General features: G+C 35.9%; 1 protein-coding gene across 1 annotated transcript; it reads right to left on the bottom strand.

The window, feature by feature from the left end:
* Positions 1-4,137: 4,137 nt before the first annotated feature.
* On the bottom strand, positions 4,138-14,313 carry LOC109070527 (neutral alpha-glucosidase AB-like). The gene is made up of 24 exons (XM_042770055.1): positions 14,158-14,313; positions 13,073-13,174; positions 12,758-12,866; positions 12,377-12,504; positions 12,028-12,207; positions 11,281-11,353; positions 10,929-11,010; positions 10,167-10,263; positions 9,892-10,072; positions 9,637-9,790; positions 9,303-9,538; positions 9,071-9,197; positions 8,470-8,549; positions 7,805-7,945; positions 7,591-7,687; positions 7,378-7,479; positions 6,859-7,102; positions 6,667-6,731; positions 6,476-6,552; positions 6,145-6,219; positions 5,945-6,058; positions 5,694-5,806; positions 5,499-5,599; positions 4,138-5,372 (listed from the first exon to the last, which is right to left on the bottom strand). Exons 1-24 carry the CDS (start codon positions 14,178-14,180, stop codon positions 5,266-5,268), a joined length of 2,808 nt encoding a protein of 935 aa, XP_042625989.1. The 5' UTR covers positions 14,181-14,313; the 3' UTR covers positions 4,138-5,265.
* Between the last annotated feature and the right edge of the window lie 7 nt (positions 14,314-14,320).

The following is a 14,320-nucleotide window of genomic DNA, read 5'->3' as shown; positions in this document are numbered from 1 at the left end:
CTCTCAATACGCACGTCTATCTTTTTTTTTTTTGCTAAACCGCAGTTTTCCTCCAAACCAGAAGGTTATAAGTCAGCAATACTATAAAACAGACAAAAATCCACTAAACCACAACCTCAATAATAGCTTACAAAATGCAACAAAAAAGTTTTATAAGTCAGCAATATTATAAAACAGATCAATAGCCGCTTGTCCACTGTCAGCACTTCACTAAATCCCGCCCTTTACATGCCTCTCTGGAACAACATCACGCAACCTCATCATTTCACCAAACAGAAAACTTTATCAGAAAACTAATCAGAAATAAATCACTGGAACTAGCATGAAACGAACATGATAAAAGCAGCCATTTGTTTGCATTTTTTTTTGTTCACTTAAATATTTAAAACCAAAGCATCAATGTTTTACATTTATAAGTGATATACTGATCATAATTGATCAAAATTTGTCACACAGAGGGAGCTCCTGAACTAAAACTATGATTATAATATATATTTTATGACATACGCGGAACTAAATATGAACATCAGTCAGTCCGGTATAAAGAGACGATACTTTCTGACAGATAAAATGTGTAACTAAATAAATACAGGATTGTATTGATAGCCGATATGATTTGTCCGATTTCTTCAAGCGGCCATATTTACCATGTTTACTATGGCAAAGGCTAGCGTGCATAGTCTTTTGCCTCACATATAAATATTTCTGCCTTGTATGGTGATCATAATCCAATGTATGGTGATCTTAAACAGATGTTATTTCAAACACTCGCTGCTGTCTGAAAGTGAGTTTGAGCTAAAATTATGTTAAAAGTCTTTAATGCTGGTGTTATATCTGTTAACTATATGAAATGATCTACAGCACTGATGCTCTCCAGACTTGGAGAAACCCAGCCTTTGTTCATGACCATTCCTCAAGCCCCAGGAGTGACAGTGGAAACACGACTAGCCCTGGTACACACTGCCTGCTTTTGGCCCGACAGTGGAAACACAGCTATTGTGATCTTTAAGAACAGGTTGTTGGATCTCCCTTCCACTTAATTTATTCCAGAATTCCTCATAAAGTGCACAAGCAATGAGACAGCGTTCAAACAGAATCAGTAATCTTTTGTGCCCAGCTATACACTCTTGTTTTGAGCCTTCATGGCCTTCCAAAGCCGACCTTTCAGCATCAATTGCCACTGTTTCAGCTTCTGAAATATCTCCCAGTCCAGATAGCCCTGCCAGGCTTTCAGCTGGGCTCTATCCAGAGCCTTCACATGGAAATAAGGTCTTTTAATCTGGAAAAAAGGAGAGAAGGAATCAAGCAACAGGAAGGCGAACTGACACAAAGGTAACACTTTATAATAACTGCACACTATTAATCATTAATTAAGCATTAGTAAACAGAAGTATTAATCTGAATTAAGCATTAGTAAACAGATAATTTATTTATAAAGCATTAATAGACATTATAAGTAGTTTTCCTGATACAGATATAAATGCTGGTACTTCTTGATTTAAAAGCTATCTATAATGTGTTTATAACCTTATTGTCATACTTTATTCATGATCAAATTTCTAATGAAGTCTAGCATTATTTTATTTAGGAGTTGCCAGTGATTCGACAGGTAAGAAATGTAGTAAATTCAGGTAGTTATACCATTTAGTAGTGGTCAGTAAATGTATGAGCTCATCTAAAGTGAGGACTATTTATGCCTTAAAGCATTTATAAAGGATATTTAAAGGATCGGTTAACAGGAAAAGGAAACAAACACAACACAGTGATACAGACATAGAAATATTAACAGCCTTTAAATCTCATTTTGTATGCTTTACAAGGCATAAATAGTTCTCACTTTAGATGAGCTCACAAAAATAGTTAACTAACAACTACATATGTTTTATAACTCCTGAATTAACCCTGACGTTAATGAACCATTTTATTAACACTCTAAGTAACTATAAACTATATGTCTGAATAATAAGATGTATGAATGCACATTTAAATAATTAATCATTTACTTACAATTTCTAAGTGATCCTATGAACCACTGACAACTCCTTTAGAACTGGGTGTGTAAATAATGCTATACTTCATTTAGAAATGATAAATTGATCATTAATAAAGTATGAAAAAACAATTAAATAAAATACATTATAGATATGCTTTTAAAATCAAGAATAAAGCATTTATATCTGTATTTATAAACTGCTTATTAATGTCTATTAATGCTTTATAAATGATGAATTAACTGTTTTCCTAATGCTTAACTAATGATTAATAGCGTGCAGTTATTATAAAGTGTTACCAAATTTTCAAGTCTGATTAGTTATTTTTATAGAAAACATGAGTGTTTCCTGAACCACTATTGAACCACTATTGCTGTTACATATTTTGTTGACGACAGGTGATTTATTAATTAACCATTTATAAAGGTTGGTCTGCAACTTAATCTTCGTATTAAACTTAACATGAATGTGTCAAACTTATATGGGATAACGATGCTCAAGTATGAATCAATAAATCAATAGTTATTTAGATCGCTAGCTATATTATGATAATGTGCTCGTAAAATAAATGATGCATAAAGCATTTAAGAAATGAATCCGACAAACTATTCACAAATGGTTACAAACTCGGTATTTTATTAGGCAACTTTTAAAGGGAAAAAGTTCCCCGTTGTTGTCCATTTCCGACGCCATTATTGACAACACAACAAATAACACATTTAATGTGCGACCCCTGCTCTTTCATTTCACAAAACATTCCAAGAAACATAAAATATAAAATAAAAATAAATAAATAAATAATAGAAAATATATTATTGCAAAAAATTATATAATAAAACAAATTAAATGTGTGTATGCACTTTGGATGGGTTAAATGCAGAGCACGAATTCTGAGTATGGGTCACCATCACCATACTTGGCTGTATGTCATGTCACTGATTACTGGACATTTGCGTCTGGTTGCACTAATACTGTCAAAAACACAAGGTTTACATATAAACACATTTAGTTTTGTCTAAAGTGAAAGTAAACAGCTGAGAGATAAACGGATGCGTGCTTGTATATTAACGTTTGATGAGTGCGGTGAAAGCAGACTACTAAACATGTTACCGCTTGTCATTAAAGGGGTAACTTAGTTCACCCAAAAATTACAATTATGCCATTATTTACTAACTCACATGTTGTCCCAAACCTGTATTAGTTTCTTTCTTGTGCTAAACACAAAATAATATATTCTGAACAATGTGTGTAACCAAACAGTTACAGGTCTCAATTGACTTTGACAGCAGGCACAAATACTGTGGAAGTCACTGGGGACCAGCAGCTGTTTGGTTAACCACATTCTTTAAAATAACTTTTATGTTCAACAGAAGAAAGAAACTTATTTAGGTTTGAAACAACTTGAGAGTGATCTAAATGACAGAACCTTTTTCTTTTTTTTTCTTTTTTGCAACTATATTGTAAATAAAACAAAACACAAAGAGAAAAATCACTCACTGCTCTTGACTCAATACAGTCTGAACTAATACAGTTGTTTTGATAAGAATCAGTGTATAATTGATGTATATATTGTATAAAGCGTTTTATTTTTTTATATTTGTTAATTCAAATTCTTGAATGCTACTGCTAAATACACCTACTATACCTGAAAAATAAAGCACTGTTTTATTTGTATGTGTATTGGTAATATGTATCTTTGTTCTTATTTTTTTTAATAAAGATTTCTGTCAATCGTGATTTTTTTTTTGCCATATTACCCACCCCTACTGCTTCTACATACCAACCTTATGTCAAACTTAAAAATATTAGACATTGTTTATAAAACAATACCTGAATTTTAGTTTTTTAATTGAGTGAGTGACAATGACATAGCCTAATGATTAATACAATTAATATATAATAAAAAAAAAAATATTAAATACTGGCGCCACTTTTGTTTATACATAACTTGAAAATATTCTGTAGAATTAATATACAAAAAGCATAATTTATTTCAAAATGTTTGCTTAATACCCTTTAAACTCAAGCAGGAATAAGCAACTATCTTAAAATTTGTTTGCTAGGTAGAACTTCCTTTTCAAATCAAAACGTTAATTTAATATTTTCCATGAATGTGGTGCCATAGAGACGAGAGAAAACAAACAAATTAAGTTAGGAATGTACAGCAATTTTTATTAACATCTCATTTGAACACTCATTAATCAGAACTGAAGACATTACGTTTGCCTCACATTTTCAGAGCTTTCAGGGTCACCCTCAGAAATGGAATGAAACGAGTGGAAAATCAGCAACACAGAGCAATAATGTGACATGGTCAAACGGAAATGTACACAAAGTCCTCTTTCATGAGCAGCCCTGCTTAAAACATTTACTTGACGAGATCAATAATTTTATAGTGGATGACAATTAACTTCACAAATCATCTTCCCCATCACAGTAGATTAGGCTGGAATAATTATAAGTGCCTGACTGTTTCATTCTGCTTTGTGTTAAATCACCCTACCCACCCCAAAAACAACATTCAAGTGCTCTAGAAAACAAAAATGTAAGCAATAAGACAAAAACTCACAGATTTAGTGGGCAATTCCCCTCTAAAACAATCCAAACCCAAGATCCCCCATCAAATTAACTAAATAGGCCATAAGCAAATAGAGCTTATTAGTAGTCTCCAGTGAAGAACTTACTTTTTCAAAACTGAACTCTAAAACCCCTGATATGATTATAGTTAAACCATTTTCTAGAGCTTTAATATTTCTAAACTAATAGGAAAAATAGCATCGATTTGCGAACCTGTTGTGTTGTCTTATCTTTGAAAAGGAGCAAATCTATTTGTTAAAGACCATTTCACTTCAGTAATGACTGGGTTTCCACTGTGCTCTGAGAGTTTAAATCCAATTAACACTCTCATTTGCTGCCCTGAAATGATTTAAATCCACTGTATGATTCAGTTAATCTGATTTTAATACTACTTTTCACTACACAAAATTAAAAACAAAGCTTTTGACGTTTGAACAACGTTACTACATTTAAAATGGAAAGCATTTACTGTCTGACCCTGCCAGTTGGATCCATTTCTTTTTAGCACTGAGAAATATCTCTGACCCACTGCACCACTTGTTCACTTTTGAATTGTTGAATTTGTAAGTGCTCTATGTGTTTATGGATTAAGAGGGAAATTTTCAACTCAGGAAATTTTCAAGTGAATTTTTTTTTTTTTTTTTTTTTTTTTGGATCTCATGTCATCTGGCCCCGGCCGCTGTAGAGATCCAGTGAGCTACTGCAGCAGCAGGGTCCAGTCGTCCCCAGCATTCATCCCAGGTTTACGGAGGGTTAGCACTGACATGGAAGAATCAAATTCAAAGTCCACAGGGGTTTCTTTGCCTGTTTGAAAGTGTATGAGAAGATTAGCATGCCATATCATTTCAGAAATTGAAGTTATTTTCATTGTAATACAAGATATTTTTTTCTCTTATTACAATGTTCAGGAGAACTGATTAAATATCTTACCATTCATTTTAAGAACCACCTTGCTGGGTTTACTGGCACCCAGAATGAGAACTTTTTCAATCCATGATGAGGTTAAGAAGTTACAGTCTGGGCACAGGTTGCTGAGATGAAGGAAAGTATTTTATAGAATTGAATCCAAAAATGTTTGGACAATGAAGCAGATATGTAAAGGACACATTAGGTTAATATAAATACCTGGAGGTGAGAGCATTATTGGCAAAAGTGAGGCTCCGGTGAATAAATTCTTTCTTTGTATCATAGTTAAAACTATGGCCATCATCAATGTAGAGCTTGCCTTCAGCAAATTTCTAAAAAGTGTGAAAGAAAAAAGAAAAGAGAGAAAGAAAGACATAGAGAAGAAAAAAAAGTTAAGTTACTCTTTTTTTCCAGTTCAATTATATTATACAATTTGTTTAATTAGTCAACAGAAAGAACTAGCTCTTTACCTTAGGGCTAAGAGCCACATACAAGGTGTATGGGTCATTTTCCATACAGGCAGATGACCTTCGAACTCTGTCCTTCCGAGGGATGATAGAGCCACCACGCTGGAACACCGGGATCTAAAAACAAAAAAACTATTAACACCAAATAAATTATGAGGTTGATCAAATAAACATGTTTTTCTTGCACAAGGAAAGACTCTTACAGAGCTAAGAGTGACTGGGATGTAGAGATTCTGTGCGCCATTGTGTTTTTGAAAGGTGTGGACATCATACCAAACCTAAATATGGAAAAAGGAAAACTGGATGAAGCATCATGCTGAAAATGTGAGTAAATGAACACGAGTTAATCTAATGTAACATTCAACACATTATATACATTTCCATTCATTTTAACGTTGAGCCCCCATGATAAGCAAAGTTTTGACATGGACTTCACTTTATGTCATAGAACAACAAAACTGGTGGTAGAAAATATTATTGGCATAAATATACTCATTCTAATACTATATATAGTATTTAAGTTTACAGTATCACCTCTCCAGCTCCAGGCAGATAGGCTGTGACCCCACGAGACCCTTCCTCAGTGACTGGGTGAACCAACAAATCGCTTCCTAAACAACAACAACAAAAAAAACAACAACACATTATAAATTACAGACTAACTGATATTAGATTTATTTTATTTTTTTAAAACTAAAAACATTTCAAGTTTTTCTCTCTCTCACCAATTAGGAATTCATCATCAATGGTGAAAGTTGCTGTGTCCTTGGGATAATCCACCCAAAGAGGTCTGAGACAAGACAGAAATAAAAACAGAGCACTCATGTAAAATGAGTACTTATGACTACACAAACAATCTAGTCTGCATGAAATAATGAAATATATCATAAGCAAGCATTCACAGGGACCTCGCTCACCTCATGACTGGCATTCCGGTCCTATATGCTTGGAAGAACAGCTGGTACCAGTATGGCAGAAGAGCATAACGCTGGCGGACTGCCTCCCGGATGAGTGCGGTGTTCTCTGGGCCAAAGAGCCAGGGTTCCCTACGTGTGGTGTCTAGATGAGCATGAGCGCGGAAGAATGGCTGATACGCACCCGTCTGATACCAGCGAACCAGAAGCTCAGTGCTGGGATTCTTAAAAAAGCCACCTACATCAGCTGTATGCAAGAAGAGAGATAAATGATCAGCATGATTACAAAATATAGGCAGATGAAGTTGCACACATGTACACTGCATTACTATCATTCATATAGTAGACACATCCTCTGCGTGTTTGTTATTAAATATTTTTCCTAATTTGACCACTACAAATAAAACTGCAATACTTATTCTGAAATATTAAAATACATTCCCCAGCGAAAATCAGCGAAGAAATAAAAGTTTGCTTGGGCCTAGTTATTACCACTGAGTAATACCACAGATAATTACTGACCTCCACAAAACGAGACGCCTACAAGCCCAAGACTGAGACACATGGGAATGGAAATCTTGAGATGGTCCCACTCAGCTGCATTATCACCAGTCCAAACAGCACCTGATGAAAATGAACAAACCCAAATGTTTCTTTCACACAACATGAACAATAAAATGATTACCATGTCTCAAACTGTAAGTTCAGTGTGTGAAAACAACCACATGAATTCACCAAATCTCTGAGAACCAGCAAAAAAGGCTCTGGTCAGCACAAAAGGCCTTTCAGCTCCACCAGATCGCTGAATCTGACCTTCGGCAGTGGCCATTTGCTGCAAAATAGTACAAAGAGGAAATTTGGAAGAATATTTAATGCAGGAGTATAAAATAAATATAACAATGTTATTGATATTTGTCCTTCCTCTTCTGTTGGTACATCAGTTCCTCACCACATAGAGTCCATACATATTGTGAATGTCTCTGTGCTCCCACTTTCCATGCAGTGCATCTTTGTGCATAGTGACCTCTGGCCCATTGAACACAGATGGCTCGTTCATGTCATTCCAAGTAAAGAGATTCTCCATCGAACCCTGAAAAGCAACAAGTAAAGTTGTAACAATGGGATTTGTTTGGCCATTTTCACTTTTAACACTGTGTCATAACCACATGTGATGTGTCAACATTTCCAAATTTGAAAGAAATTCTGTTCACACTGTATGCAAAAAATTAGAAGCGGGACTTCATTAAGATTTCACAGTGGAATGGAAATCAATGACTGACACAATGTCCTTCACAGTCGTCTGCAGTCTGGTGCACAGATGAAAACTTCATTTGTGCATATTTTACTTTGAACTTATTCTTGAACTCAGATTTTGTGAGTGTAAGCACTTCATACTCTGTAGGGAAATGCATCAAAACTTAAAAGCATCACCACATCCTGCGAAGAGGTGAGAAAGTGAAAAACAGAGGTAGAGCTACAACATCTGCATTGATCATTTATTTGCAAATCGTAGAACATTAGAACATGAAGGAAATCAGGAAATGAGCGTTATGATATAACAGTTTCAGATCCTTTTCCTAGTTTAGGGTTTCACCATGAACACAAAGTTCTCACCTCATACTGATCATAGGCGAACATACTAGCCCACCAGGCCCGCATTTCTGGATTTGTAAAATCTGGGTAACCAGAGTTTCCTGTGATAAGACCAGAGATGCTATTAAACTACAATACATGTAACATTAAGCATCTGAACATAAACGCCAATTTAAGTAAAATTACTTAATCTATGCTTCAAAAGTTTAGGGTTATTTTTTTTTCTTTAAGAATTTAATACGTTTACTCAGCAAGGATGCATTAAATTAATCAAAAGTGACAGCAAAGACTTTTACATTACATTACAAGAATTTAATAAAAATAAAAAGTTATTTTGAACTGTCTATTTATCAAAGAATCCTATATTTCTCAAGCATCAAATCAGCATATCAGAATGATTTCTGAAGGATCGTGTGACACTGAAGACTGCAGTAATGATGCTGAAAATTCAGCTTTGATCACAGGAATAAATTACATTTTAAAATATCAAAGTATCAAATAAATGCAGCCTAGGTGAGCCTAAGAGACTTTTTTCAAAAACATAAAAAAAAAACACCTTACAGACCCCAAAATTTTGAGGGGTACTGTATAAGTAAACTACATTTAAAAACAAACTTCCCACCTGGCCAGCACCAGCCTTCATAATTCCCACCATCTTTGTTCTTAACGTAGAAGTCTTTAGAAGTAATCTCGTTGTGGATCTTGTAACCACTATCAACCTTGATGTGGGGGTCTACTATAGCCACCATCTATTCACAAACAAGATCATCATCACAAAATAATCTGTTTTATATATATGGAATATTTAGAAGAAATTCATACCATACTGTAGTTTTACAACAACTGTGGCTGACCTTGCGTTTCTTGTCCATTAGGCCCTGAAGCATCTCTTTAGGCTGAGAGAACTTGTGGGGATCCCAGGTGAAGTAGCGCTTGCCATCTGCATGCTCGATGTCAAGCCATATGAAATCATAAGGGATGTCATGTTGGTCAAAGCCCTGGTCCACAGACTTCACATCTTCCTGGTCATTATAATTCCAGCGGCACTGGTGATAGCCCAGACTGGCGAGGGGAGGGAAGGACTGGGTGCCTACAGAGTAAAAAATAAAAAACAATATTTCTGACTCAAGCCTGAAGACCGTTTATGAAGGGTTTTGGTGTAGTTTAGAGCTCATAGGTGGCATTTACCTGTCAGAGAGGCATACTGTGAGAAGACGTCTGATGGTTTGGGCCCCAGCATGATGAAGACATCAATGATACCGCTCTCAGAGATCCAACGGACGTCCGTCTGTGGCTTCTCACTGGAGCCTTGAACAAAGTCCAGCATCTTACCAAAGACAGTCTGAAAGAAAAAGACAAAAGTAACAAAGTCAGGAGTGAAAGAATTTTCAAATGCACTACAATAAGAGATTATAATATAGAGAGAGCCTAGTGACCTCTTACCTTTCCCGCTGTATTAGAACTGATGTCTACCCAGGTCTCAGCTGCATTAAGCCAGAAAATACCCATGGTTCTCTGTGTGTTATGGGCTAGCATGAGGGGTATGGATCCATATAAGGCCATAGGGTTATAGAGCTCATACTGAAACACATCTAGGTTATAAAGCCTGTAAGGGTCACCACCACTAGAAAATAAAAAGAAAAGAAAAAAAACCTTTACTCCTCACTGGTTTCAATGGTGGTATATTTTTGATTTCTGTACATTAGATGTATACTCACTCTGTAGTTTTGAGTTTTAGGTCATCAGCATGCTCTGGAATACCGTATACATGTTCCACACCAGGCAAGGAGAAGTCTAAACTTATCGAAGTGGGGCCTAAAGGAATATTGAAAACAAAATCATTAGTATGCTGTCTTATAATCACAAATAATAACGATCAAATGAAACTTTCAAATATAAATATTAACATTTCTTTATTGTGTGTAAGACCACATGTAATAAAAATTTAAGTCCATCTCTGATAGATTTGAGGCCATCAATATGCTCAAATATGCTATAGTGTACTCTAAAATGTTGACTATTTTAACTGTTAACAGATAAACAAAATTGTTCAAAAGTTTGGGGTTAGTAAGATTTTTTTGTTGGTTTTATTTTTCTGTAAGAAATTAATACCCTTATGCCACAAGGATGTAAGGATGACAAACACATTTATAATGTTACAACAGATTTATATTTCAAAATTAATACTGTACTTTTTAATGTCCAATCACAGATTACACAAATAATGTTACAACACAACTGACAACACTGACAATAAGCAGTATATTAGATTGATTTCTGAAGGATCATTTGACACTGTCTACTCAACTGTGGCTACTCAAAAAAAAAAAGGAAAAAAAAGGAAAAAAAAAAGAAAAAGGAATAAACCCTTCAAGATGTTTCACCCAAACTTTCTGTTTCAATAGGAAACACGTGAACACCAATTTAAAAACTGCACTCGTCAAGCAGTTGAATGGAAATGAACTGACGTAGAAACATACCATTTGGTTTGGTATCTGTATGAGATTTAAATGTCTCCTCCCACAGTCCGTCTTCCTCTTTATTACTCTCTTCATCCTCATCCTAATGCGTAGAGGAAAAAAATAAAAAAATCAAGTTTTACTTCTGGTTTTAGTTCTCAATGTGATGATCATCAGGTCATACTTCTTTAGTTACTATAGTACTCTCACACACGTTAGTGTGGAACAACCGCTACATAAGACTGCTAACCCTGATCAGGTACAGCAAACGGACATGCTGGTTTTAACTGAAGACATGGCAAGATGAAAGTGAAACGGGTGGTAGTATCATTTACCTGAGGACACCCACAAATGCACGAAAACAGCTACTGACCTTCTTGCCTTCATCTTGCTGTTGATCTCCATCTACACTCTCTTTAACCTCAGCACCTTCTGGTTGTGCTTGCCTTTGATAACACACCCAACATACACACAAAAGAGAGAATAACAATAGTAAGGCTTAAGTAGTAAATGGTTTGCATTCACCACTGACATTTACGAAATCTCCTATACTCTGCAGCAAACTATACTATAATTTGTCTTGCTTATGGGAGAGGACAGGGATTTATTTCAACCCAAGCACATGTTGAAAACCACTTTTGGGGTGAACTATCCTTTTAAATCCTTGCAGGAAAAAACAGTTTCATCAACTACACGACCGTTCAAAAGTCTGGGGTCAATATGATTTTTTTTTAAAGAAATTAATACTTTTATTCAGCAATTGGATTAAAAATGACTTTCATTGTTACAAAAAAAATGTATCACAGTTTCCAATTGTAAATATTAAGCAGCACAACTGTTTTCAACATTGTTTCTGAGGATATCACGTGACACTGAAGACTGGAGTAATGGCTGCTGAACCCATCACAGGAATAAACTGCATTTTAAATTATATTAAAATATAAAACTATTATTTTGAATTGTAATATTACTGATCTGTATTTCTGATTAAATAAATGCAGCTTTGGTGAACAAAAACATTAAAAACCTTATGGACCCAAACTTTTCAATGGTAGTCTATAGGTATTCTCCTCAGCTTCCAAAGAAAACCCAGTTTAGGAGAGAGAAATTTAATACTTACGTGTCCTTGCGAAGACGCAGGTGCTCAAAGGCTAGCAGGCCACGAGAGTTGAGGGATAGCAGCACCTCTGGCCCCTCCATGATGTCCAGCCTAAATGGACGGGCACTAACAATCAACCTCTGGCTCTCTGCTCCCAGAGACAACACAACGCCATTATCATCCTTGGACAACACTGAGAGACTGGAGAAAGAGAAATACAGAGAGAGAGAAACAGACAGACAGGGGAATCAGAGGCAAAGGAAAGAAGCAGAGATGAGCTGAGGTTACTCAGAGGAACACAATAAATCATGCATGTGTTTGACTGTTCTCTGAATGTCATTGTGCACTCTCAGATCAGAGACACACTCACGGCTCAGTAGGAGGCTCTGCTATGAGCACGTCTGGCACCTCAAAGCGCGGCTTCAGAGGTTTCAGCTCATTTATTTTCACCCGAGTCATATTCCCCTGCAGCCTGTATAGCTCCAACAGCAAGTGCACCTGCAAACAGCAAGAGAGCACACCAAATCAGCCCAAATCCTGGCCTTTGAGCAGGACCATCATCCCAGGAAATGTAACAAGAAGGTCAGACTAACTACCTCTCTAGTTTACCATAAAAATAAAACAAAAGTGTTCTGGGACTAGATTAATGAAAATTAAACAAACAAAATGAATGAAGCACTGAATATCAAGAAATTCTGCATATCTTTTAACTAAGAAATTCAAAAAAGTACTGTTTTCAGAGGTATCGGACCTTATTGTTGTCATTGATGAGCTGGAGGGTCAGTCGGGAGTCACTGAGCTCCAAAGTTTCCAGTAGAGCTCGGTATGGGGACTGACCCGGCTTGAACGCCCTTTGACGTCTACGGACAGACAGAGACAAAAATCATTGCGTCTCTGGTGCCACAACAGAGTATACGGTGGATAACTTCAATATATTACATGTCAGAATAATCCAATAATAATAATGTTATCTTTCACAGGACTCTTAACATGTAATCCTAGTTGCACACCGCAGAGGTGTAGCATATCTATAATAATGTAGTGATTAACAGTATAAATGACATACTTGCAGAAGGCACTTTGATCGCAGGTTTTAAAGTTTCCCCGATCCACAGCAAAGGCGCTGCTGAAGAACAGACACACAAAGAATACAGACAGCAGCCCCATCCTAAAAAAGTACAAGAGGAGAAGTTTGAATTAAAATAGGCTTCTGCTTTTGAGCAGAGTGGAGTAACAATAAGAGCCAGTGCTAGGTTCACTTCCTTATTTGCCACCCTTGAGGATCATTTTCTTGTCTGTGATTTTAGATGTGGGATCATGGTGGGAAATTAACACCCACAGTCACCCATGCATTTTCACAGCAGCAGGTACTTCTGACTTATCTACTATCCACCATGACAACCTGTTCACGTTCAGTGTAACACAATCTCATACATTTTCTACAGATATTTTTAAATTTCTTTGTAGTATTTCTTAAAAACCGAGATAGGACAATAAAGTTATTCCCCACAATCCAAAGGAGATCAGAGTCCATGCACAGGAGCTGGCATAATGGCAGCGGAGATGCCATTAAGATGCATAAAAAAATTAAATAAAAAAAAAGAATATATATATATATATATATATATATATATATATATATATATATATATATATATATATATATATATATATATATATAAATGTTCAAAAAGCTGTATTTTCTCAGTTAATTTATTATTAAATAATCTGTAAACTCTGTAGATTTTATCTAGCATTGCACACCGATCAAACTACAAACTCGACCCTCGGACTGCCTTTTTCAAAAAAAAGATCAACGCCAGGATGAGATGGAAAAAGGCTGCAACGCATGCGCAAATAAACAATGCAATATAAAAGATATTCGTTTATACTATTTGCTATTTTTCATCAACCATAAAGCTATATAAAGACATCGGTGTCCTATAAATTAAAAGATGACTCGTCATAACGCCAGCGATGGCTCAAGCACGCAATCATATCCACTATTTTCTTGCTCGGTCAACACCTGCAGCAGACTTACAGCCTAGATCTCACACGAGCCGCCCGTCGGTTATCTTAAAATAAAGACAGGGGGAATTCAAAAAAGCCTTAACGACGAATTGACACGATAGCTTAAAGTCTTTGTTTTACCTTTCAATGGAGATGACCGCCATCTTGGACACACAGCGTTAAGCCCAGCCTCCCGGAGGTTGTGTTTGCAGGAACACTGCTGGGTAACAACCGAATCCTTATAGACCGCGCTTACCATGGAAACGAACCCATCTGACGTGTATGCGTGTGTACACAAGATACT

The sequence above is a fragment of the Cyprinus carpio genome, chromosome A14, assembly GCF_018340385.1.
Source record: "Cyprinus carpio isolate SPL01 chromosome A14, ASM1834038v1, whole genome shotgun sequence".
In the NCBI taxonomy this organism is placed as follows: Eukaryota; Metazoa; Chordata; class Actinopteri; order Cypriniformes; family Cyprinidae; genus Cyprinus; species Cyprinus carpio.
The sequence above is the reverse complement of the archived record's forward strand: the minus strand, read 5'-3'. Positions and strand labels throughout refer to the sequence as shown.

Coding starts and splice junctions, on each gene's coding strand:
- LOC109070527 (XM_042770055.1), bottom strand. CDS start 14,180: ATGGCGGTCATCTCCATTGAAAG. Junction 10,264..10,928: donor TACAGATACCAAACCAAATG/GTATGTTTCTAC, acceptor ATATTCCTTTAG/GCCCCACTTCGATAAGTTTA. Junction 9,539..9,636: donor ACAGTATGCCTCTCTGACAG/GTAAATGCCACC, acceptor TTTACTCTGTAG/GCACCCAGTCCTTCCCTCCC.